This window comes from Halichoerus grypus, chromosome 6, assembly GCF_964656455.1.
Source record: "Halichoerus grypus chromosome 6, mHalGry1.hap1.1, whole genome shotgun sequence".
Classification (NCBI taxonomy): domain Eukaryota; kingdom Metazoa; phylum Chordata; class Mammalia; order Carnivora; family Phocidae; genus Halichoerus; species Halichoerus grypus.
In genome coordinates this window covers 9,935,132-9,960,703 of record NC_135717.1, presented here as the reverse complement: position 1 = coordinate 9,960,703, position 25,572 = coordinate 9,935,132, and the positions used below count along the sequence as shown (strand labels likewise).

The 25,572-nt window shown below is 60.5% G+C and overlaps 1 protein-coding gene and 1 long non-coding RNA gene across 3 annotated transcripts in view; one reads left to right on the top strand and one right to left on the bottom strand.

Moving 5' to 3' along the window:
- LOC118548640 (uncharacterized) overlaps positions 1–12,869 on the top strand; it is a 55,896-nt gene extending 43,027 nt beyond the window's left edge. Inside the window, exon 7 of the long non-coding RNA XR_013448729.1 lies at positions 12,061–12,869. This is a non-coding gene — a long non-coding RNA (uncharacterized LOC118548640). The remainder of the gene's footprint in view (positions 1–12,060) is intronic.
- Positions 515–25,407, bottom strand: LIMK1 (LIM domain kinase 1). 2 transcript variants are annotated; one of them, XM_036112583.2, is made up of 16 exons: positions 25,293–25,407; positions 23,449–23,545; positions 16,767–16,905; positions 16,366–16,475; positions 15,030–15,236; positions 10,790–10,895; positions 10,523–10,689; positions 9,326–9,509; positions 8,386–8,472; positions 7,951–8,082; positions 6,744–6,803; positions 6,389–6,454; positions 3,910–4,066; positions 2,346–2,401; positions 1,933–2,090; positions 515–1,833 (listed from the first exon to the last, which is right to left on the bottom strand). In XM_036112583.2, exons 1-16 carry the CDS (start codon positions 25,345–25,347, stop codon positions 1,671–1,673), a joined length of 1,944 nt encoding a protein of 647 aa, XP_035968476.1. In that variant the 5' UTR covers positions 25,348–25,407; the 3' UTR covers positions 515–1,670. The 2 variants fall into 2 exon arrangements, with proteins under 2 accessions (XP_035968476.1, XP_035968477.1); XM_036112584.2 differs by lacking the exons at positions 23,449–23,545; positions 25,293–25,407 and adding an exon at positions 20,025–20,226.
- Between the last annotated feature and the right edge of the window lie 165 nt (positions 25,408–25,572).

Here is a 25,572-nt window from a genome sequence, read left to right as displayed (position 1 = left end):
GTCACGAGCGATCACTGTTCTTTCAAGCCACTGAGTTTAAGGGGTGATTTGATATGCCAACCCCAGATGGCTAAAGTAACCCCCTCTTTTCCTAAATGCCCCTGCCAGGGGCGCGGAAGCTGCTTCCCGAAGTTCACCATCTCTGGTTAGCCCAGTATCTGCTTTCTACCCTTCCACCGTCTTTCAGCCGCTGCGTTAAACAATCCCCTGTATCAAACGCTATTTCAAAGAGCTAGTGCGATTTGTTTTCCTGACTGGATCCCTTAAGTTTTAGAAAGAAGAGAACATTTACTATTATATGAAAGCAATACATTCCCTAGTATCTCCCCGCTCCCAAGCCCAGCCTTGGAGAAGTCTCCACTCGAGTGGCTGGGCGGTCCCCCCCCTCCCGCCCTGCGCCTGTCCCCACCTGCCCTCCACTCTTGCCTTCCCATCGGGCTTCTAGTCACAAAGGGCCGCTCTCGTTCCTGGATCCTCGGGGGCCCCAGACACACATGGCAACGGGGAATCTGGGTGGGGAGTATGGAATTTACTTTATTGTTCTGAGTCTGGGTTTTGTTCTTTAGACATCACGACTCCTGGACGGAGGGGACGCGTCCCACCTCCCGGACTCGTAGTCCCATGGGCCTGTTTGGATTGTTTTCCAGGTTCAAAGTGCACTGAGAAGGCTTCACAGTTTTAATACTTCCTAGACGCTCAACTGAGGCAAAGTGACAAAATGGCCCCCCCACCCCCGCCCGCCAGAAAAATAAAACCCCAAGCCCCCCGACAGCAGCTGCTGCAGCCGTATGAAAAAATAATACAAATTCTTCTTAAAAAATAGATTACACAGAAAGAACCCAGAGGACAGAGGGCCATGGGTGGCGGGGGGAGCCTGGGGGAGAAGCCCGGGAGGGGTACCGAGATGAACTGCGGGGGTTGGGATGCTGGTGGACACCTGCCTCGTCGCTCGGCCCAGCGTCCCTCTGTGGCTCCGCCCGGCAGCTCTGACCCAGGGACGCGACTCCCCTCTCCCCCAGCGGACCCTCCTTTCACCCTGAGGCCTGGTACCTGCTTCTCACTAAAGTGGCTTCAAGAAAGAAATGGGAGACCCAAAGCAAGAGAGGCCTGCGGCTGAGCGACCGGGGACTTCCGTTCCACGGGGGCAGACCTCTCTGTGTTTGGGGGTTTGGGTAATTATCAATACCTGTGGCTACTGAGACACCCCGCCAGGGGGCTGACGCACCCCAGCAATGTGGCCTCTCCCCCACCCCGCGCCCTCCCCTACGTACCCAGCCGTCAGTGGGCCCGGGCCGAGGCTGTCTACCAGCCCGGCCTCAGAGGGGCTGCGGACAGATGGGGTGTGCATGGGACGGCTGGGGGCGGCGGGGTGCAGGATGGGGCGGGACTCACGCGGGCCCTCCAGCTCATGCGAGGAGAAGCGAGAGGGGTTGGCCCCACCAAGACAGAGGTAAGGCAGGGCGAGGTGACGGTGTGTATGCAGCCAGGCCAGCTCTGGGGCCAGGGGCAGAGATGGGGCAGGGGCCACGGCCCCTGGGACGGAGGAGGCCAGTCGGGGCCTGGCACTGGGGGAGGAGTCTGGGCGCCTGCCGCCTGGCTGAGGGCTCCACAGCCGGCCGCGACCCGCAGAGGAGTGCGGTGCCGGCGGTGGGGACGGGGGCGGCCGGGGCTCAGTCAGGGACCTCGGGGTGGGCAGGAAGTCCGCTCTCGCCGCGCCGGTAGGTCTCCCAGAAGCCCCTGTCCAGCTGCTCTAGCTGCGGGCCCAGTGGCAGGTGGCCGGCCAAGTGCATGCGGAGGGTCTCCAGCCACTGCTCCAGCTTCACGAAGGAGGGCCTGGGGTGACGCGTGGGTGGGGTGGTGGGTTCTGCTCCGCAGGGGGGGGACCGGCCCCACCCCTAGGGCTGCTCCTGGCGGAGCCCCGACCGCACTTACCTCTTCTCAGGGTCCAGATCACAGCAGTGCACGGTGATGGGGAAAAAGCTCGGTGGACAGTTTGGGGGGCAGTAACGGTCCAGGAAGCCTCGCACATTGAGGCCAAAGTCCATGGTGCGGGGCAGGTAGTCAGGGTCTGCATTCACCCGCCCAATGATCTGTCCCGCACAAGGCCCAGCAGTTACCCATGGGGGCAGGGGGCGGGGGAGGGTTCCCTGGGGCTGGGAACAGGTCACACTTGGTCTGGCACCCGCCTGACCACCACGCCCCCCAGGGGTGGAGGTTGCTGTGGGCAGCCCTGTTCCCAGGAGCTCCCCCCCGACCTGGGGCCCCTGCAGACTTGCAGCCTGCAGCCCGGGAGTGGACAGGAGCCACCAAGCCTCATGCCAACTGCCGCCCGCCCCTGGACCTACCTCGCACAGGACGATTCCAAAGGAAAACACATCCACCTTCTCGTCATAGCTGCGGCCTGGGTGAAGAGACCGGCTGTCAGCAGGTGAGGCTGGATCGCCGGCCGAGGCCAGGAGGTGGAGGCCAGCAGCCTCCAAGGGACCAGGGGTTAGACTCTGCCCCCTCACCCCCCTGACCCCACCAGGTCTGAGCAAACCTTTGGGGGATGAGGATGAGAGCCCTGGGCAGGGGGTTCCAGGCCCAGCGCGGCCACTGACCAGCTGTGACTCCAAGCAAGTCATGGACCATGTGGTGGCCTTGAAAAATATCCATGTCAAACCCCTGGGACGTGTAACCATTTATTGAAAAAAAGGTTTTTGCCAATATGATCGCTAAGGATCTCGAGATGAGAGAATCCTAGATTATCTGGGCAGGCGCCAAGCACCACTACAAGTGTCCTAAGAGAGACTGAGGAGGAGGAGACACGGGAGAGGCGGGGGGGGCCACGAGCCCGAGACCGCCACCGGCAGCTAGAAGCAGCAAGGAGTGGGTTCTCCCCTCAGATCCCTGGAAGGAGCATGGCTCTCCTGGATTTCTGACTTCTGGCTTCCAGAACTATGAGAGAATACATTTCTGTTGTTTTAAACCGCCCAGTTGGGGGAAATCTGCTGATGGCAGCCCCAGGGATGGGCACAGACCCTGAGCCTTGGGTTCCTCAGCTGTGACGTGGGGAATAAGACCATCTACCGTGGGACATTAAAAACAACCCGTACGGCTGCTCTCACGTGTCAGATTCTGACGAGTTTACAAACCTTAGCTGAGCCTCACAGCCCCCCCTAAAAGCAGGGAGCCCCATTTTGCAGGTTAAGTCAGCGGTTATGTTAACTCTGGGTGGGGTTGGTGCCAAGATGCCCCTGGCCCTGCCCGCCATGACCCCATGTGTGCACCTGCCCAGGCGGGGGCTTTATAGCGCACCGTGTGGGCCAAATGTGGGTCACTGGGTGACGGGCCTGATGAAAAAGAAATGGAGTGGGAGAGAAGCCCCGGGCGGGCCAGGCTGTCCACCACCTACTCCCTGGGCCCCGTGAAGATGTCGCCTTGCATGGGACTTGCTGGTGTGATTAGGTTCAGGATCTGGAGATGGACAGAGGACGATACAACCACAAAGGTCCTTATGAGGGAGGCAGACACGGAAGGAAACCTGACAATGGACCCAGAGGTCAGAGAAGGTGCCAGGGTCCTAGCCTTCGTCGGAGGCAGGGGCCTCGGGCCAAGGAACGGAGGCAGCCTTTAGAGGCTAGAAGGGAAACAGGTTCTCCCCTTGAGCCTCCAGAAGGAGCCCAGCCCAGCCGACACCTGACTTCAGGCCGGCGAGACAGACGCTGACTTCCCACTCCCAGAACTAGGTGGTAATTTGGTTTTTAAGGCAAGTGGGTGGTGATTTGTTACATCGGGACAGGAAAGGAGTCACAGGACCCAAGGAGGGAGCCGAGGAGGAGGAGGCGGAGGCCGGGGACTGGGGGAGCCGCAGACCTGCCTGGACCCGCCGGGCCTGGGCAGATGTGACGGGCGGGCCGGCGCACTCACCATTGATCATCTCGGGCGCCATCCAGTAGGGGTTGCCCACCACCGTGTATCGCTTTTTGCGGTCCGGCTTCTTGAGGCTTCGCAGGTCTTCGGGCTGTGTCTTCTCTTCCACCATGAGCCGGGCCAGCCCGAAGTCGGCCACCACCACGTTCTTGTTCTGAGGTGACAAGGAAGCGGGGCCTCACTGAGACAAGCTCCTGGCACCACCCGCGCACCCTACGCCTAGCCGGGCCCGATGCGCAGACGGCTCCGAGGACACGCCTCGGACACCTGGGGGCCTGGGAGTACTGTGTCCGCCCCATTAGGGCGCCGGGCCCACCCGGCTGTGCGAGGGAGGTGGTGGTTCTCATTCAAGACCCAGGTCTCTGCTTGGCCCCGGACAGCTTTCTCTCTTACTCCTCCCTCCAACAGTCTGGGGAGGTGCATGTTGTTTTTATCCCCACTTTACACATGATATTACTCAGGCCCAGAAAAGTTAAGAAAGTTGCCCAAGGCCATCCAGCTGGTCAGCTCCACTGTTTTCGGTTTGCAGGAGCCCCTCTAGGCCCGGAACCCCGCGGAGTGGAGATGCTGACAGCTGTGTGTCCCCCGCAAGATGGGACAATCAGGGAGGGGGCCCCCCTGAAGGCCGGGGGGCAGGCAGGGAATCCTGGGGCACTGGTGCCAAGTCAGGGGGCTGGGGAGGTCCTCTAACGGACCCTACGTGCCAGCCCCAGGATTGGCCACGGTGCCCGGACACCGAGGAGTGGGCACAGAGGTGGAGGCGGCAGGGCCCCAGCCAGGCGGGGCTTAGGACCAGGCTCACTCTGAAGGGAAGGACTCTGTCGCCTCTGGGAGTGACACCAACGCGGACAGCTGCCTAGAGAAAACTACAAAGACAGCAGGTGGAAGGGGCTGAGCATGCGCGGGGTCCGCCAGGACTGTTCTAGCGCTGATTCCCGCCCCATCCCTCTGAGGGCCTCCACTTTTGGAGAGTCCCCCAGGGACTAATGGTACGGTAGGGCCCAGACCCTGCTATGGGAGACAGCTCCAGGGAGACCAGCCAAGGGTGACCACCGGATTCTCAGAGGCCACAAATGGTAGGCAGAGGTTTTGGTTTGTGCAGAGATGGATTCTGGGGATGCGGGGGCGGGGGGGGAGCTCACAACTCTCATCAGATTCTCAGGGGTTGCCCCCTGCTGCGGAGTGGAAGCTGTGACAGGTCACCCTTTCCCGGCCTTGCACACCACATGGGCTCAGCCCTGCGGTGACGCTCAATGCCAGCAGGAGCAGTGTGAGAGGGCTCCAGCCTCGCCCACCTGTCTGTGCTCACTGCCCACTGCTTTCCCCCCATTGCTTTCTGAGCCCACGAGCCCCCAGAGCCTCCTGGAAATTCCCAGTGGGCTGAGACCCCCGCCCCCACCCCCTGCCCCGCCGACTCCAGGGTGACCAACTCACTGCTTCCTGTCATACCGCCAGGCCTGAAACACTTCCTGTACTGAATTCGTTTGGCAAAAGCCTGCCTGGAGAAACTTATTCCTCCAGGCCTGGATTTCAACCTGCCTGTAGTGTGATGAAGAGTCTCCTTCTCCAAATTCATGTCCACTTAGGTTCTCTAAGTGACTGTATTCGGAAACAGGACTTTTGCAGATACTACTAGTTCAGATGAGGTTATGCTAGGTCTGGGGGGGGAGGGGGTCCTAAATCCAGTGCCTGCTGTCTTTGTAAGAAGAGGACACACGGGGGGGAGACTCAGGCAGAGGCTGCAATGACGTGGCTGCCGGCCAAGGAATGCCAAGCGGCACCAGCAGCCTCCAGAAGCCAGGAGGGAAGCATGGCACAGATTCTCCCTCAGAGCCTCTAGAAGGAGCCCACCTTGTCAACACCTTGGTTCAGGACCTTTTGCTTCCTGAACCCTGCGAGTGCATTTCAGTCGTTCCAAGCCATCCAGTCTGTGGTTCTCTGTGATGTGCGTGTCCTACGTCTCCAGCTGGGCATGGTCGGCCACCCCCCGCTGCCTCCTGTGGACAGCCTATGGTCCCCTCCGTCCCCACCCTTCAGACCCTGGGCTCGCCGCCCTCCCCCCGCCACCCCGCACTTCCCCACTTCAGTATGTGGCCCTAGAGCCTCTCAGAGGCCGGCCCAGGCCCCGCTCCAGGCCTGCAGGATTCCTGCTGCGTGCGGTAGGCCTGGCCGCCCTGCCGTGGACTGTTCTGGCAACACCACGCTCACAAGCCATCACAGGTGACCCGGCACTTTCTCCTTTACCCGTTTCTCAGAGCCTCCTAACAACCTGGGATGCTGACGGCTCAGAGGGCTGGAGCCACATTCCAAGTAAACGGCCGAGCCGGGACCGTCTGCCTCCTAGCACTGCTTCCGGACGGCCCGAGGAGGAGTGGAGGGGGCGAGCCCGGACCCCGGTCTCCGAAAGGGCCCCCGAGGCTAGGAGTGTGCAGGGCGGGGCTCCTGCGGTCTCCCTCCCCGGGCCCAGGCGGCTCACCTCTCGGACCAGGCAGTTGTGGGAGTTGAGGTCCCGGTGGATGATGTTCATGGAGTGAAGGTAGGCCTGGGGGCAGGGGGCATGGAGGTCAGGAGGCCGCTGTGCTGAGGGGTCCCGGCCCAGCCCAGCCCAGCCCTGCCCAGCCCTGGCTTCCCAGAGGCTGCCCCAATCGGGCGAGTGAGGGGTGCTCTTCCCATCCCCATCTGATCCCCCCTGCTCTTTCTCAGAGCTTCCTGATAGCTTCCGTCTCTGACTTCCTCGTCAAGTTTTAGGTTAGTGGGACAGAATCTTTTCATAAGCGGGGGCAGATCACCCAGCCCCCACTCCCTCCCACCCCCTCCCCAAGCCTACTCACCATCCCTGAAGCGATGTCCTTGGCAAAGCTCACCCTCTGACTCCACGGGTACTGGCTGTCCTGAGGGGGCAGGAGAGAAGGGGCCAGGATGGGCCAGCGGGGTCACGGTGGCAGAACGGTTGGGGCAGAGAGAAGCCAAGGCAGCAGGTGTCCCGGAGAGTCCAATGACCCCCACCCCCCAACTCTCTCTTGCCCCCACACCTGTCCACATCTAAGGGGTGTGGGTGGATTAACTCAAAAACGTCATTTTCCGGTACGTGATTTCAAACATAAAGCGGGGGATACTCCTCTGTAGCTCCCGATCCAGCTCTTTGGGGGAAAAAACCCTCTATCTTCAACACAATCCCATTCTTTCAGGTTTTTAGAAAATCTGCACCTACTTTCCTGTATGGGCAGAGACAGACGGGGCCAATGAGAGCGCCTACTGAGCACTAGCGAGTAGGGCTCTGGGCTCAGTTCATCCGGGGAGACGCCTGGTTCTCTCACCCCATCCCCCCACCCCCGCCGGAGACCTCAAGTGGGGGGTGAGGACATCAGAGCATATAAAAGACCAGAGTGCAGTGAGGACGCCCAAGAGGGTGTAGCCCGGCGTTTCCAAATTGTACTTGACCACAGAATTCTTTCTGAGAAGTCGCACCTTAGGGGCCTGCAGGGACCCAGCCTGAGGGAGGGAGGCATCTGGGGTGCAGGAAGGGAACAGGAGCGCTTGGGCTCAGGGGGATGCCGAGCTGGGGCACCGTCCGAGAGCACCAGGTGCTTACAAGCTCCTCCCCAAATACGTTCTCAGTTTGCATTTGCAATTTTTCTCCAAGGCCTTCAACAAAGTTCCGAATTTTGCAGAACATAGCAAATAGTAAAAAGGCTCCCAGAGGAGAGGTAACAAAGGTGCCTTTCCTGAGGTGTTCCGCCCCTGGCAGGTAAGGCTGGGTCTGGATGCTCTGGGCCAGGCCGGGGGTCCACAGGGCGGCCACCCCGAAACAGCCTGTGTGTCCCCTCGGCGAAGCTGCTGCCCTCTCTGGATGCGAGCTTTAATTGGGAGTTGGTGGCTCCCTGTCTGATTCAGAATCAGGGTTTGGAGGGCCCTGGAGACCGGAGGCCAAGCCCGCTGAAGGGGCCGAGGGGGCCGAGAGAGCAGCTGCCTGCCCAGGGCCCACAGTGCTGGTGGCGGGGACGGGGCAGCAGGTGGGGGCTCTGCCCGGGCACTCACCATGCTCTTGATGATGCCCCGGAGGGTGCCCCCCTTGATGTACTCCGTGATGAAGTTGAGCCTCTTGTCCTTATAGAGTACCCCGATGAACTTGAGCACATTGGGGTGCTCCAGGCATCTCATGACCTTCACCTGGTGGGGTGCAGACAGGCTAGGCCGGGGGCTGTGCCCCAGTCTCTTTCTCCCTCCGCTGCCCCGCCAGAGGCCACCACCGGTCCCGAAGGTGGACGAGTCCCCGCCCGCCCGGCCCACGCCACACCCGCCGGCCACCGTGCGGTCTGCGTGCGCTGCGCCCACCCCCAGCGATGCCCTTGCCCCTCTCGCTCTCCTGGCGAGATACTCTCTCTTCTTCCAGTGTGTGGCTCGAGCGTCCCATCCTCCCGGAACCCCGTGTCACCCCTCTCCATTGAGGGGGTGGCAGTTCTGCTCACTGACCTCCTTGAGGAATGTCCTCTGGGTCTCTTCGTCGAACCGGATCAGCTCCTTCATCACCATCACCTCGCCCGTCTCCCGGTGCGTCACCTGTGTGGGGACACCGAGGCACGGCGACTCAGTACCGACAGAGGCTCTGCTCTCTGCCTGCCTTGTAGGAGGCCCTAGCCGCACCCCAAAACTGCGGGGGAGACGGACACACCCGGCTTGAAGCTCTTCGTGGGCATTTCAGGTGATGCCCCCAGCCCCCGAGGGGCAGGACTTATTGATTCCCTCACAGATGAGGCAGTGGGGCCTCAGGAGGCTGCCGAGAGCGTCCAAGGTCACCCAGCAGGAGGGCAGGCGGTGGCTGGGGCTCAGGTCCAGGACCGCCGACCCAGGGCCCAGCTCTCTGTCCTCTGCTCTGCTGGGCGGTCTCCTGGAGGTCGAATGGCGGCTGTGCCAAGGACTATCTCCCCCCCCCCCCCCCCCGGGAAGGGGACCAGGCACAGGGCCTGATGGGCACCTTCTGTATGATCCTGAACCTTCCAGCCTGGTCACAGCCAGGGGACATCAGAGCCAGGGAAGGGCTTAGGTCTCTACTGGGGGAGCGTGGGAGGGGGTGAGCAGTGGAGGGGCCATGAGGGGTTGGCCTCAGGCTCAGTACAGGGCCCCCGGGGAGGGAGCCTTCTGGATCAGCCTGGGTCACCCTCCCACCCCCCCACCTTCCAACCACGTCCTCCACATAAGGTTTGGGGTCTCTCTGAAGGCAGTCCCCTCCCCCTAACCAGCTCCGGGAAGCCCAGAGGGGCAAGAGTACGGGCTAGGGAGTCTGGAAGCCGGGTGCCCCTTCCACTGTGGGTTCCTGGAGGCAGTGGAGGGAGGCAGGAGGACTGAAGGGTCTCACCTGGACCGTCCCCCGCTCCCACTCCCGGCCCCACCCCTGCACAGGCCCACCTCGTACCTTGATGGCCTGGCCAAAGCAGCCCTTGCCCAACACCTCCCCATGGATGAGGTCCGATGGCCGGAAGATGCGGTGTGGCCGGCAGACCACGCGCAGGGATTCGGAGCGCCCCAGGTCCTTGCGCTGGGAGGCTGGGGAGCCCAGTGAGCCAGCACCCGGAGACCTGTCGATGCTGTAGCTCCTCCTGGGGAGGCACACGCCGTGCTCAGGGTCTACGGGGCAGCTGGGCACCAGCAGCCCTGACCCCTTCCTCCTGCCTGCCACGCTCCCATCCACGCCAGTCCACGTACAATCAGCACCCCCACCCCGGTGCGGGACAGCGTGGCACAGGGCGGATCTCCTGGGCGGTCGTAAGGCTCTCGCCCCATCCTGACGCCAGCACCCAGAGCCGTGCCCTAGGCCTGCCATCCTGCAGGTGGCCTCTGCAGGACCGTCTGCCCTTGGCCTTCTCTGCCTGGTAGCCCAGGTCAGATGCTTTGTCTCCCAGCATTCAGGTGCCAGGCCCTGGGGTGCGGAGACAGACAGCCTGGCCAGGAGGCCGTAGGCCGGCCGTGTAGCTGGCTCCACAGGGCAGCTAGAACTCCTGACAAACGCATGCAAGGAGCAACTACAGGCCTTCACCACCACCGTTTCTTAGAGTAAACGCGATTTCCCCAGAAGGTATCCCCCAAAAATCTTTGCCCGGAGTCCTGAGCAGGCCTCACGGTGAGTGGAGTGAGGATCAGGCTGCCTCTGGGTTTCTTCCTTGTGCTCCCCCTCCCTTCAAGAGAGTATGGGGTCCCTGGCACTTCCTGCCTGGACCCCGCAATGGCCCGCGAGCCATCTCTCGGCTTGGGCACCCTTGGGCACAGGGGACCAGAGCGGCTCTGAAACACGCCCTTTAGGGGGCCCACCCCTTCCCAACGACAGTCGATGCTCCCATCGTCCTGAGCTACCTACCTGCTGTTCCTTGAAGCCAGGGCGCCGGTCCGCCCTGGGAGCGCTCTGTAACCCCCAGCCGGGGGAGCTGGGTCCCCTGCTTTCCCACCTCTCATAACCCCGTCTTAGCTCTCTGCACCCCCTGCTGGCCTGCTTTCCTGCAAGGCTGACTCGCCCACCGGACTGGGAGCTCCTGGAGAGCAAGGGCCAGGCCCCATCCCCCTGAGGCCCGGCGTCCGTGGAAGTATCTGGATACGACAAGGCACGGCGCTGACTTACAAGACAGGCTTCTGCCGGGGAGAGCTGCCCAGTTCCCCGCTGGGAGTATGAGTTGGGGAGGCCAGGAGGCTGGGCTCAGGCCCCGGCCCATGGCCCAGCGTGTCGTGGGGGTCGTGCTCAAGAGTTAGCTGGAGCAGGCGGCTGGTCTCCTGGATCAGCAGGTCAATCTGGGGAGAGCGGATGCGCGGACAGGTGAGTCCAAGGTGGTGGGGGAGGAGTCAGGCGTGAAGGCACTCCAATCCTGCTCACCAGACTCGGGACCCATACCTCATCCAGGGGCACATTCCGGATGGGCGTGCCATTGATTTCCAGGATCCGGTCTCCGACATGGATGGAATTCTTCACATCTGGGCTCATGCAGCCTGGGTCCACCCTGTGCGTAGAGACAGTAGTGGTCAGGCCCCTGCCCGCCTATCCCCTGGAGCCTTGACGGGAAGCCAAGGCCGAGGGGATCAGACCGGGGTGTGGTGGCAAATTAATTTCTATGTTGCATGCCCTGACAGATGGCACTGGTCTAGAATCTGGAGTTCTGGTTTGGTGGGGAAGAATTCTGTCATTGATTACGGATGTCGGCTGTGGGTGTGAAAGTGGAGAGAAGTGGTCTTTGCTGCTCCATCCTGGAGGCTCAGGGGCTCCCGCTGGGCAGAGTGCGGTCTCTGCCACGGAGGACAGACCGAGCCTTCCAACTGCCCGGTGTGTTTCAGGCAGACGAGCGGCACGAGATGAGTCCTCAGAGGGTCTGGATCCTTCGGCTTCCAGATTCCCAAACTGGCCCCACAAGATGAGGCTAAGGCTTCCTTCCACTCTTCCAGAGTCAGCATTACAGGGCTAGCAGCCCACCCTAGCCACAGCTGCAGGCTAGAGACAGGATGGCACCCTTCTCGAACCCGTGGGATGGCCAATTTGCCAAATTTACTTGCTTCTTTGAACTCCTTGGTTACCTTGTTTTCATTTTGTCTTCACGAAAGCTTCTTAAGGGATGTCTACTTTGTCTCTGCCCTGAGATGGGGAAGGGGTAGGGAGTGGAACAGAAAGGAGACTGGGGACTTTAAGAAAAAGGTTTCATAAGGGGGCGCCTGCGTGGCGCAGTCGGTTAAGCGTCTGACTCTTGGTTTCTGCTCAGGTCGTGCATGACCTCAGGGTCGTGAGATCAAGCCCCACGTCGGCTCCGAGCTGAGCGTGAAGCCTGTTTGGGATTTTCTCTCTCTCCCTCGGCCCCTCTCCCCTCCTCGTGTGTGCACTCGCTCTCTCAAAAAAAAAAAAAAAGAAAAAGTTTCATAAAAATTCTCTGTTATCAAGAGTATATTCTCACACAGGGGCGGGGGGGGGGGGAAGCTCTGCCTTTCCCTGGAAAGGCAGGTCATTTGTGCGAAAGGAAGAAGAGAGTTGGGCAGTCATCACCGTGCAGCCATTGCAGAAGTTAAGTGATACAGCTAAGAATCCACCACGGATGCTAAAACCATGTGGGGACAGGCTGCCGGGGGCAGGGTATTTACAGATTCAAATCTCACAAATGACTTATTGATTATGTTTCAAAGGGAAAAACAATATCCCGGACAGCAGACAACTGACTGTACTTTAACCAAGTAAACAAAGGCGACATCCCCAATAAAGGGCATGCTTTATTGACTTCGTGGGTCCGGTCGGAGGATGCAGGAAGGACACGGCATCATGAATGCCGCAGCAGGTCAGAATGCATAACCTGAATCCGATAAAGCGGACGCAGCAGCTGAACCCAGCTGGGGGGGGCATTCTACTTATCAGCCCGTGCTCTTCGTAAATGTCAAGGTCATGAAGGACAACGAAAAGCTGAGGACCTGTCACAGATTCAAAGAGACTGAAGGGGACACGAGGGTTCGATGCCATGTAAGGTCAGGGACTGGATCCTGGATGGAGGGAAATGGCCATAAAGGATGGTGTTGAGAAAACTGGCAAAATGTGAATGTGGACTCTGTGCTGGATTGAAGTATCACGTTAGTGTTAAATTTCTTCAACGTCATAACTGCACTGTAAGACACGACTGAAAATTATGTAGGAGAATGCCCTTGTTTTTAGAAGAATGTGTGAAGTATTTGGTGGGAAGGGTCAACAGCACCCGTAACATACTCTCAAAGTGACTTGGTAAATAACAGCACCGTGTACATACGTGTACACGTAAATATAAAGAAATCATACAAACATACAGATGTGTACGTGTACGAGGAAACACACATACCCTAAATGTGGCAAAAAAAAAAAAAAAGTTAAAATTGGTGAACATAGGTGAAGGCTGGGCAGGTATTCAATGTACTTATTTTGGGAAATTTCCTGTAAATTTGAAAATTTCCAGATAAAAGGTTGAAAAACAGTGAGTATCTTTCATCAATACACGCTTCTCGTGGGTACGGTCTTCCAAGTATATTCCTTAGCCTCCCTGCCTCCCCTCAGTCCCCTGCTAAGGCGGCAGGGGGCTGGGGCACAGAGGGAATTTAAACTTTCCTTCAGATGCCGCTATCGACAAGAAGAAAAGCGGTCCACGAAGACTCGTTCAAAACGAACAAGTGAATCGGGTCAGCAGCCTCTGGGCAGGCTGGGCCGCTCCTCTGAGGGGCGTGCTCTGGGCCGAAATTGCTGGGCCAGCAGATGCAGGCTGGTGAGCATGCCCATCCAGCGAGGGAGGCAGGGAGAAGGTGCTGTTGGCTTTTTGTTTCCAAAATCCTGCCTGGTTTCGAGAGAGCAGCTGGTCTGGGAGTTCCCCCCGTCTCTCTCACCAGTCTGTCCGCTTGTGTATCCGAGGTAGCTGCCGGCCTTGCATCCGTCCCTGGCACCACCTCCCCTCCTGACCAGCGCCTCGCCGTGGAGCCGGGACCGGACAGCTGTGGGAGAGGCGTGCGCGGGACCCCGTGGAAGCTGGCGCTTGGCTCGCATGCCCACTCGGGGGACGTTTAAAGCTACTTCTCAAGGAGTCCATCAAAGCCCAGGAGAGATCTTAGAAGGCTCCAAGGTGCCCAACTTCCTCCCTGTACGGACGAAGACCCTAAAGCCCAGAGAGGACAGGGGGCTGCTCAGCGTCACATAGCGTGCTGGCCACTGGGCTGGCTCCTTTATCTGCCTTCCTTCTTGTGTTTCAAACCTTTTCTACATCCTTTAGAACCTTCGTTAGGGATGACCTGCTCACATCCAATCCTGGTTCCCTGAATCTGGTCTGCCTGAACATGTTTTTATTTCTCTCCCTTTCTGGAAGAGTATTTTCATCAAGGACAGAATGAATCTTAGGCTGATGGTTATTTTTTGCTCAGGGCATTGAACACATCATTTCGCTTATTTCCAGCTTCCACTGTTACTGTTGAGAAATCAGCTGCCCCCCCTTTGAAGATGATTTGTCTATTCTCTATGGCCACTGTATCTTCAAATACTGCCTCCCTCCCACCATCTCGTGCTTCTCCTGGGACGCCAAATGGCCTCCATGTGTCCTAACCTCTCTTTCACAGCTTTCATCCTTTTGTGCTTCTGCTTCTCCCTTAGGTAGTTTAGAGCCCTACTCCGCTGTTAAACCCTCGTACTGAGGTTTCCATTATTTCGTTTCTAGGGGTTCTGTTTGGTTCTTTTCCAAATCTGTTTGCTCTTTACTCATTTTTTCCAAACATCTCTTATTGATTACAACATACTGAGTGTAATTATTTTACATCGTTTCCAATCATTCCAGTCTCTGGAGGTTCTGTAGGTCTGGTTCTACTTCCTGTTGTTTCTGCTGGCTCTCGCTCATAGTGAGCCTTGTTTCCTTATGCGTTCAGTGATTTTTCACTGAATTGCCCATCTTCCTTGGGACGCTTAGCTCAGTAAATTCAATGAAAAAAATCTGCATCTGATTCTATCAGGGACTGGGAACCAGTGCCAGTTGGGAAGTACTTGAAACTTTTACAGTTGTGACTTGCGGGTTTTTGAGCCATCTAGGCATATGAATTTGGTCTGCAAACCCAAGTTTATGTATTCTCAGGGGAGAGTCCCCCTCCCTTCCATTCAGGCTCAAATCAGTTTATCTTTCAGTTCTGGGAGTGGGGGGCTGATGGAAGAAGGTGTGGTCTGTTTCTCACTCATCCTCACCCTGAGAGCCCTCTGGGATCTCAGCCTAATGGAGGAGGGGTTCTCTAATGCGGGACCGGCTTCCTCGAGCAGGTCAGGGCTTCAAGAGGCCCAGCCACGAAAGGACTTAAAAACTGAAGCTTAGGTTCATTCATTTTCGATTTGCCTCAGGGCATGGCTGTCTTCCCTGGTTCTGGGGACGCTCCTAGGCTCCCTGCATCGATTATCCTTGACCTGGTTACTCCTCTTTCTTGTTGGGTTATACATAGATTAAAAAAGTTTTAATATTTTATCTAACACCTGTCATAGTTTTTAAAAGAATGACTGGACCAGGGATGTGGCACACCAGGTTGTCAGAGCCGGGTTCTATTGGTGCCCAGATGCTTGCCCAGCCCTAGAGTCCACCCCCCCCGCCCCCAGCACCCATGGCCACAGCCACACTCACCCCTGGACGCGGACGGTGTGGGAGTGCTCTGTGCTGCAGCCTGGCGGGCCGTGTGGGGGGTCGATGGAGACTGAGAGGCCACGTTTGCCATGAGCTGAGGCTGGGATGGATACTAGGGTAACTGTGTGGGGCAGGCGGGAGCCGGGGGAGTCGGGCAGGATCTGCTCGATGACAGGGGTCACCACGGTCTGGTAGTAGCAGTGTCCACTGCAAGGGCCACAGGTGGTAGGGACCCACAGAGGGGGAAGAAAAGAGTGTCAGGACAATCACCAGCATCACCACTCCCCCCATCTTCCAGACCCTGGCTCTTCTCTCCTCCCCACCCCCCCTTCCGGCTCCCCGTGACAGGAGGGTCGTAGCTGCCCGCTAGGCCTGGAACAGGAACTGAGCACATCCAGCCCAACCCCTACCCCTCTCTGGAGCTCAGTCATTCTGGGCACCTCTATTCCTGTCATGCTGTAAGCTGGCCAGAAAAAGGCCTGTGGATAAATCCAGTTCAGGAGGAAGTCATTAAAAGCCCATTTGGGACTAAGCCATGCCGCCCGGGACATCCAGCTTTATCAGCACTGTATAACAAAGAAATTTGTCTGGTCTTTGTCCTGGTTCCTGGGAAAGAGGCTCTAAATCCTTGGAATACCTGAGCTTGTGTTAACAGGGGACGTGGGATGGGGGCCAGTCACCAGAAAGAACCAACCACGGGATTAGATGAGGGGTGGGGCCTGTGACCCAGCCTCACGACCTTGGAGGGAGGGGGTGGGGTGGGGACGGGGGTGGCTGAAGATTAAGTTTAATCATGCACCCAATGATTCAATCAATGGTGCCTACATAATGAAACCTCAATAAAAACTGGTGACGCCAGGGCAGGTAGGGGTGTCACATGTGCTGATTCCATGGCGGGGGGGGTGCATGGAAGCTCCACATTTGGGGACCTCCTCCCAGAGTTTGCTCTTCGTGTCACTTCTGCTGGCTGGCCCTCATACAAAGGGATCTGCGCCCTTTATAAAAACCCCTGTAATCCTAAGTATGGGGCTTTCCTGAGTTCTCGGAGTCGCTTAGTGAATTCTCAAACTTGAGGGGTTGTGGGAACCCTTGAACGTGGGGCTAGCTGGGGACTGGGTCTGAACTTGCGGGGTGCATGCCAGAACCACACCTCCATGACACGGGAGAGCGGGCGTGTGAGGCGGGAGTTCTCAGTGTGACAACCGTGTCATTTCTCAGTGACTTCTACACCGAACTTCTATTAACACCTGCCCCACGCGGGAAGGGAAAGGACCCCGGTGTGGAAGACCCGGGACAGGGTGGGCACCCCAGGTTAGGAGGGGGCCCGCACACTCACCAGTACAGCTTGGAGTGCTCCACCAGCGTGTAGGTGTCCCCGTCACCGATGAAGGTCCCGCACGTGAGGCAGATGAAGCACTCGGGGTGGTATTTCAGCTCCCCGGCCACCTGGCAGGGGGGGTGGCAGGGACAACCCGGCTCAGCAACCCCTTCAGTCCCCACAGCTCCCTCCCTCAGCCTCCTCTCGGAAGGGCAGCTCCAAGCCAACTTTGGGGGCCTGGCTGACCAGCTCTAGGATGCTGGTTCCAGAGACACACAGACAGACCAATGGGCTCAGAAGGCAGGGGGGAGTCCGAGCCAGCGAAAAGGAGAACTGAAGAGAGCCGGGGTAGGGGAAACCCGTGAGGACACACACATGCCTGCACCAGGTGTGGGGTGTGAGTGGGGCGGGGCGCTTACCATGACCAGCCCCTTGGTGATGTGCTCCGAGCACCCGTGGCAGGACTCTCCATAGCGGGCCCAGTAGTCCCTCTTGCAGAAGAGCTGCCCATCCTTCTCGTAGTACTGGTGCGAGAGGGAGGCACTGCATTCACAACACCTGGGTGCAAGAGGCACAGGGACTTAGTCTGGCCCAGCCCCTTTCCCCACAGCAGGTGCCTCTGTAAGAATTAGAAAAAGATGTGCCTTCCTCGGGCAGAAGAAGCCTGTGCTGGGGCCCAGGGTTTGGCAGGTGGAGTCCGGGATGGCTTCAGCCTCTCTTGGCCCCTCAGCTGGAAGCCTCTGTGCAGTGCACAGCCTGGACGACCACCCACCGCGCCAGATCATCTGGCCGACCTGCCACTCCCAGGGTGAGAGATGCCCTTCACATCTGAGCCCCTGCCCCTTGTCAGGCATGGGAGATGGCCCAGGGAAGACAAACGACTTGCTCTTGCTCACCAGCGCGGTGGAGGGGGGAAATGGAACCTGGGTGCCTAGGACTCGGGTGGGGCTGATGCAGATGGCAGTGACCCGGTGGAGCTGTGAAGAGCTACCAAATGCTGGCACCTGCCCACTGTCTTGGCTAAATGTACTTAATCCACACTGGCCACCTCGAGGCAGATGAACTCTGGAGGCTCTAAATGCCCAAGGTCACGTGACGGAGGCCACAGACCCAGAGCCAAGCTACTCCCTGTTCTACTACGATATAAGGCAGGAATGTGGCTCAGCAGACACCAGCCAGGATCAGTGAAGACAGAGGATCTCCTTGTTTCCTAGACCTTATCCAGCCCTTGGGTGCTGCAGCCCCAAGAAGGGGGCTCGGCCTGGCCCTGCTCACCCCAGCTCAACCAGGGCCCCAGCGCCTGCACCCGCCCTCAGAGGAGCAGTGCATGCAGAACACCCAGGTGTGCGGTCATCAAGGCCAGGACCCCCTGCCCTGTCGGGAGGGGCTGCGGGAGAGGCCGGGCTGGGGCCCCTGAAGGGAGCTGCGGCGAAATGATGCACCTGCTTCCTTCTGTGTTATCCCACAGGCCAGGAGCTAGACCTACATGCTTGGCTTCCTTCCACCCAAGAGTGAGTTGGATGGGGACCAGCAGCTCAGCTAAGTCAGGATGAGCAAATGCAGAAATGCACGATGCCCCCTGGGAGCCAGCCGGCAGGGGCACGGGCCACACTGGGTTTTGAAGAGCCTGATGGAGGGTCCTGGCTGCATATGTACATCTGGGCCAGAATACACAGTGAGCAGAGAATCTGCCTGACTCCGCTGCTGTCTGAGCACTCTGGGTCATGTGCCAAGGTCAGGCAGGGACTTGGTACCAGGCTCAGAGCTCGCGCCCAGTTAGGAAACAATCCAGCAGAGGGGAGGGCGGCAAAGACCGGGGCCTGAGTGAGACTGCCCCGTGCCCAGCAGCCAGGGCACCCTCAGCCTCTGCAGCCAGCACACGGGTGGTCGCACTGAGGGCACTCACTGATGCTCTTTAGGAACTGGGGATGAAGAGGACAAGAGGAAGGCAGCCAAGAGTGCTGGTGGGACACTGTCCCTTTAAGAGGATCCAGCCAGTTCCCCATTGTCTGGGAGCCTGAGGGGAGGGGCGGGGGACCACAGCCGGGGGCTGGGGGCTGGGGAGGAGAAGGCACAAAATGCCCGGGTTCAGATGCACCGGGGTGGGGGTGCATCCAGGAGGGGGGGGCTCCGATGAGCTCTCCCTATGAAAGGTGGGAGTGGGGCAGGGCGGGCCTCCGGAGACGCCCTGGGATGTGAGAGGAGGCAGCGGAAGCCACGCTGGCCCCGAGCCATGACGTCATCCTCAGCCCTTCCTGCCCCCGCACACGCGGCCCCAGTCCCGGGGTGCCCTTAGGGGGCGCGCATCTCACTGCGGGGTGGGCGAAGGGGCAAGTAAGGCGGCCGCCCAGGAAGAGGGGGATCCCTAGCGCACGCCCTCAGGGGCCTCTAACCTGGCGGGAAGGTGCGCGGCCGAGGAGCCGGCTCCGCCACGAGGCGGGCGCGCGCACTGCACCGTGACCTTGGGGAGGCTCCCCCGCCGCCCGCGCGCCCTGTGCCATCAGTGAGTGATTCACTTTGCCCTTCCACTGGCTAGACAGCACGTCACAGCAGTGTCCCCAAAGAAATCTCCCCCTCACTGCTGGCTGCCAGGCTGCGGGCAGCAGGGCCCCCGTCTGCCTCTGGGTGGGTGGGCTGCTGGGGGCTCCGGCGCGGCTCGCCTTCCTCTGGGGGAAGAGAATGCTCTTCTCCAGCCTGCAAACTCCTACCCCCGCATCCCGCACCAACATTCCCCACTGCAGCAGCCCTGGAAGACCGGGGCGCGGACTCCCCCAACGGCTGGGGGAGCGCAGTAGGCTCCCGGGTCACTGCTTCCTTGAAGCCTGCTCAGTCACCCGGCTGGGGTGCCCCGACAGGCAGCCGGCACCGCCAGCCTCTGCCATCACCCCGAGGGCTGAGGTCCCGTGCCAGCCAGCCACAAATGCTGGACCCAGAGAGAACGGAAGTGGTTCCCGGAGAACACTGCACCTGGAGCAGGTCCCACCCCCAGCACTCCAGAACCGCTCCCGGGGGGCACGGCCGGCTGGGCCTCCATCTCAGACGGGGGATCCAGCCCAGGCTCACAGAGCAGCTTGGTGCCGGCACTCAGGGCCTCAGTGTACCTCTGCGTGTGGAAGGCACTGAGGAGCCCCTGTCCCTGTCCATCCCTTCACCTCTCAGGCCCATATCCGGCCCCCAGCCAGAGGAGGCAGGTGGGGCTCTCAGGGGCGCCCCCACACATGCTGCTGCCCCCAGCAGGGATGTCAAGGGAGAAGCAGCAAGCACTGAGGGTGTGCAGAGACGGCCCAGGGCCAGGCAGGCACGGAGCCAGGCTCAGGGACTGAGGGCTGCACTGGGGGGGCAGTGGCCAGCTCCGCAGTGACAGGTCCATCCCTCCCAGGGATGCCCTCTAGCCAGGGCCACATCCCTGGAAACCAGGGGCGAAGGAAGAACAGCTGGAGGACCAGCTTCGCCGGGAGACCGGACCACAGGGCCAGAAGTCTCAGCAGCGGCCGGCCTGCTTCCCCCCAACAGGCGGCCAACAGTGACCAAGGAGTTTCAGTTCTCCTGCCCCCAGAGCAGCCCCGTCCCAGGTAGGTCTGCCCCCATGGTGGCCTCCGGCCCCAGGGGGCCCTCACACCAGGAGCCCTGCCTGAGGTCTGGGCCAGTTTGGGGGCGGGGGGGGCCTCTGGACTTACTTGGCTCCTCTGAGGAAGCGGCTTCTTCTTAGGGCCAGCATCCCTTGCAGCAGGGGGGCAGCGCAGGGGTGGCTGGGCCAGCTGCTTCCCCATCCTACTCCAGGCCCTCAGGATTGGAGGCTGCAGAGGGTGGGGCCAGCGTGGCCACACAGCAGGGGAGGAGGATGCAGCCTGTGGCCGAGGAGGACTTGGTCTGGGCCCACAACAGGAAGCTGTTGGGGGGCCTTCTGCCTGGGCTCTGCTCTGGTGCAGGCAGGGAGGAGGTGGTCCGCACTCCGCCCTCAGCCCTGCACACCTGAGAGAGCGCCCTCCAGGCCCCTCGGCCTCCGGTTGGACAAAGGCACCGGAGGCTCCGGACTCTCTGGGGACAGGGACAAGCTCCAAAGCAGCTGCTTCTTCCGGTGCTGCTCCCAAGGGAACAGAGGGTGACTTCCGTGGACGGTCTGTCCTCCCTGCCTGAAAGGTCCCCCAGAGAGGGGGAGACCGCACCCCGGCCCAGGCTCTGAACCCCGTGCCCGCTGCCCGCTCACCCCTCCTCACCGGGGGCCCAGCCCACCCTGCCTCCGGGGAGATGTCACCAGTGGCCCCAGGCCATCGTGCTGCCGGCTTCTGAGAAGGAACCTCCCCGGCCAGCAGCTGGACCAGAGCCAAGCTCGGACCACTCACAGCCTGGCCGCGACCTGCCGAGAGGCGGGGCCCACAGGAGGTGGGACAGGCAGAACTGAGGAAGGAGCGGGCCCTGTGGTGACAGTGACCCCCTGTGCTAATGCCAGAGGCAGGCCGTGTGCCTTCACAACTCGCCCATCGCGAGGAACTCGGGGCCCCGGGAGCCGGTGCCAGCCCCATGTCATGGCACCGAGAGGCTCTGAGGGGCAAAGCAAGTAGAGTCCAGAGCCCGGTGCCAGGTGGCCATGGGGCCCGGGCAAGCAGTGACTCCCCCCGGACAGTGCCTCGTAACGGTCACGGGGGTGAGGACACTGCTGGCCTGGCTGAGATTTGGGGGCTTTTGGGAGAACCGCACACCACGGGGCCAGGAGCACTTGTGGAGGCGAGAATGCGGACGCCGTGGCTCTTACTGCCTGTGGGCCCCCTCTCACTGTGGGAGCCTCCCCTGTACCCCCATCACACCCGGGACGGCGGCACAGCCTTCTGCCTACTGCCCTGACCCGGGGCCCTACTTGTCTCCTGGTCACAGGGCAGGGACCCCCTCCAACGCTAGATCCTTTCCCCCTGTCCCCCCCCCGCTTCCCTGCTGTGGCTTCTGTCGCCGCATTCCTGGCCGTCCCCCCCGTGTCTCCCTAAATTCCACCTCCCTCCCTGCCCTCAGCACCGGGGCCCCCAAAGTTCTTCCCGGTTCCTCTCGGCCCCATCCTGCAATCCGTCCACCATCTCAGCATCCTGGCCCCAGGGAGCTGCCTCTCCAGCCTTCCCACCTCTGACGGGTCTCAGGCCACCTCACCAGCTCGGGGGCCGGGCACTGCCACGCTGGATGGCCCGCTGCATTTCAACGCGACGTGGCTGGGCACAGCTCAGCATCGACCCGGTCCCCAACTCCAGGAGAGCTGAAGGAGCGCCATCCTCCCCAGCAGCCAGGGCAAAAGCCCAGACGACTCCAGATGCTCCCCCTGCTATTCCCCAGTCCCTGCTCCCGCACCCCTCACCTCTTCACCTCTGCGGTGACTTGGGAGCGAGGCCGACACAGGCTCCAGCCCGTGCTTGCATGTAAACTGCACAAGTCGTGGTACCTCACAGGGTTATGGTGAAGGCTTAATGAAATCCAGTTGGCCCTCGAACAATGCAGGAGTTAGGGGCACTGATCCCCGCATAGCCACAAACCCACAGGCAACTTTCAGCTCCCCCAAACTTAACTACTCATGGCCTCCTGTTGACCGGAAGCCTTCCCTGTAACATCAACAGTCAATTTACACGTATTTTGTGTGTCATACGTAGTACCTACCGTGTTCTTACAGCAAAGTAAGCTAGAGAATGTTATTAAAAAATTCATAAAGAAAAGACATTTATGGTAGCGTACTGTAAAAAAATCTGCATATAAGTAGACCGCCACAGTTCAAACCTGTGTCGTTCAGGGTCAAGGGGAACGTTAAGAGTGCCCGATTAACAGCGGCTAATATGACTACTGGCCAGAACTGTCCCCTCTGTCCATTTGTAGTCACTGTCCTAGGTCAGGCCTTATGAGCTCAGATCCCTGAACTACTGTGACAGTCCCTTCCCTGCCAAGTCACCGCCATCTGCCCACTGGGATGGCATTTTTCAATAGCACTTCCGCCCACGTCCCTCCCCTGCTTTCTGCAAACCCTCGGCTGACTCCCTACTGACCTTGGAAGGTCCTTATCTTGGCCTTGGGGTCATTTCACAAATTGATCCCAACCTTGCCTCCTCCGCTCGCTCTTTTCCAACCAGATGAGCTCTTCCCATGTGTCTCGGGGCGTGTGGCTTTCTCCGCCTATCCAGAGCCCTCTTTGTCCCTGAAGGCCTCTTTGTGAACGCCTGACTGGGAGCCCCAGGCCTGGCACCTGCCTCTCTTCTGGCCTCACCAGCCAGGGTGGGCGCTGTGTGTTCACTTCCCTCGCTGGCTGTGTGACTTTGGTCCCAGTAATGGAGACAACACAAAATCTACTAGACAAAGTCCTTAGCAGGGTGCCTGGCCCTTCCTGCATCGCAGAAAATGTTGGACGTTGTTCTTAAAGAAAAACAAACAAACCTTGCCAGAGGTTCCCACTGCCTAAAATAAACCCCTTTAGCTGGCGGTCCATGCCTTCCCACCTCAACTCCGCTGTTCACTGACTGGCCCTGCCCTGTCACCCCGGCACCCTTGGCACCTGCCAGGCCCGTTGCCTGGAACTGCTTCCTGCCACACTTCTCCATGCGGGAAATCTCACGTCTCTGAGAGCCCGGTTCTGGCCGTGCTGCTAACTCTAAGGCCATCCCCTGCACCTGCCTCTCAGGATGGTCCTACTGGGTGGCTGGGCCACCTTTGGGTCTCCCTGTGGCTGGCCACAGCCCTGACACTTGGAGTTAGCTCTCTAAGGCTGGCCCTACTGGGCTGTGCATGCTCACAGTGGGGCCTGGGTTGTATCTTCCTTCCTTCTCTGGAGCACGCTGCCCTCCACGGCCTCCCCCTGCCTAGGAGCCAGTAGGCCTCAGTAATACCAGTGGAAATGCAGGTCTCCCCCATCCTCTCCTTAGAGATCTAGGATGACAGAACAGAAAGGCCCTTGGGGACCTTCTAGTCCAAATGCCTCATTTTTACAGGTGGGGAAACTGAGGCCACGGACTTGCTGGAAGTCACAACCAGAGACGACGGCACCAGAGGGACTAGCCAGGTCCCCCGGACCGCTGACCCAGCCTCTTGTCGCTGGCAGGCCTTGCTTAGGGCACCCCCACCCCAGCCAGCGTGCCCTACCTGAAGCAGTCTGCGTGCCAGTCCGCATTCAGGGCCTGGAGGTACTGGCCGTCATAGATCCTCTGGCCGCAGCTCGCACACACGGGCAACTCACTTCCTGCAAGGACACAGGGGGTCAGGACTCGCTCTCCGGAGGCGCGGTCTGGTGTAGGCCCAGCCTGCTCTGCCCACCCCACGTGGACCTGCACATCCTCATGCACACACACAGAGCACCTAGGCACTGTGCCTAGCAGAAGGAGAAAGGACGCCGGTCTGAGAGTCTTGCTGAGACCTGGGCTAACTTGCGAAGCCTCTGTGGGCCTCAGTTTCCCTATCTGTAAACTGAAGAGGAGGAGCGGACGTCCAATCTCTAGCAGGAGCATTCTTCTGGGTCGACTCCTGTCTGGCAAGGTCAATTGGGAGAAAGAAAGCAGCAGGATTTAGAGATAAGGCAGCAGGTGACACCCTTGTCACAGTCCCTTTCCTCCCCTGCCCGTCCAGGAAGAGGAACCTTCAAAGGGCAGGGACTGGACAGGGCTGGGTTGGTATATCCAGAGCTGAAGCCCCCATAGGAGGAGAAAGGCAGGAAGCCCAGAGGTGCTGGCCTCATCTGAGTCCCAGCTATGCCTTGGCCTATGAGGGCCTAGGGCTGCAGAGCTGGGCACTCCCAGACACCTGCTCTGGGGACGCCTGGCACCTCCTCAAGCCGGCCATTAGGCATGCTTAGTCATTCCAGGGGCCTGGTATCCTTGGAGCTGGGTGGGTCCTGGAGGATCTCTCAAACCTGCTCCTCCCCATTGTACAGATCGGGAGACTGAGTCCTGAAGAGGGCAAGCCTGGTCATACAGTCAGGCTCCCAGGCCACAGCCTGGTCCTCCATGAGGATGCAGGGACCAAAAGGCAGAGGTGACAGTGAGATGGGCCCTTGCCCCAAGTAGGCCTTCAGGGGCCTGGGGGAGGGCTGACAGGAGCCCTAGGGAAGGGCAGGGCTGGAGAGGCTGGCATAAATGGGACCTGCATTGGACCAGGTGAGCCTCTGTGATGGCTGCTGGGGAAACCCCAGGAAGGGGACCCCCCCAAGGAGGGAGTCTTGGCAGTCTTCATGCCCTAACCGTCCTGCAACCCAATCCTTGGGCTCCAGGAAGGGGAAAGGGGCTGAAGAGGAGACTAGGATGAGAGTCATCCTCCCAGCCAAGACTGATGGCAGGCACTGGGTTTGGTGCAGGGAGAGGGGGTGGGGGGGACCCCCCCGGATACTGCCGACAGTTCCCTAGAGGAGGCTTATCTCTGCTCTGCCCATGCGGGCCCCCAACCACCAGTACCGGGGGTCAACTACCCAGCTCCCAATTGTAAAGACGGGGAAACTGAGGCCTGGCACGTAGCCCCCGGCTCAAGGTCATAGAGCTGGGCGGGCAGCTCGGACCCAGGGCTGCGGCTTCCCCAGCCCCTCTTTCTTCCCGGCGGGATAGACAGGATAAGGGATGGCCCCAGTGCGAGCCCCGGGTGGGCAGAGCACGCGGAGGGAGGCCGGGGCCGGGCGGGCAGCGCCTGGAACTCCTCCCGGGTGGTCGTCGGTCGAGCGGGGGGGGGGGGGGGGGAGGCAGGCGGGGATGAAAGAGAGGAGGGGCCCAACCCGGGCCGAGGAGGGGGAAACGGGGTGGGAGCATGTCAGGGAGGGGCCTGAGGGCTTGGGAAGGGCGAGCTCATCCCCGAGGAGGCAGGGGCGCGGCCTCGCGGCAGACCCGGCCTCCGCGGCCGCCCGGCCCGGCCCCCTCCCGTGCGCCCGCTCCCCCGGCTGCCCCGGCGCGACGCCCCCGCCCGCCCGGCCCCCGGTCGGCGCCCCGCCCGGCCCGCGCCCCGCGCACCTTCCTCTCCCATACGTTCTTCCCTCCAGGTGCAACAAAGTAGCGTCAACCTCATGCACTCGGCGGGGGGCGGGGCCCGGCGGGCTGGGGCTGGGGGCGGCCCGGGCCCCGCGAGCTCGCCCGCAGCCGCCGCCGCCGCCGCCGCCGCCGCCGGCCCGGGAGGCGGAGGCGGAGAGCGCGGGCCGGGCCGGGGTGAGCTCGGGGCTCGCGGCGCCGCCGCCGCCGCCTCTCGGACACCGGCTCCGGCACCGGCTCCGCGCCGCGGCGGCCTGGGGACGGA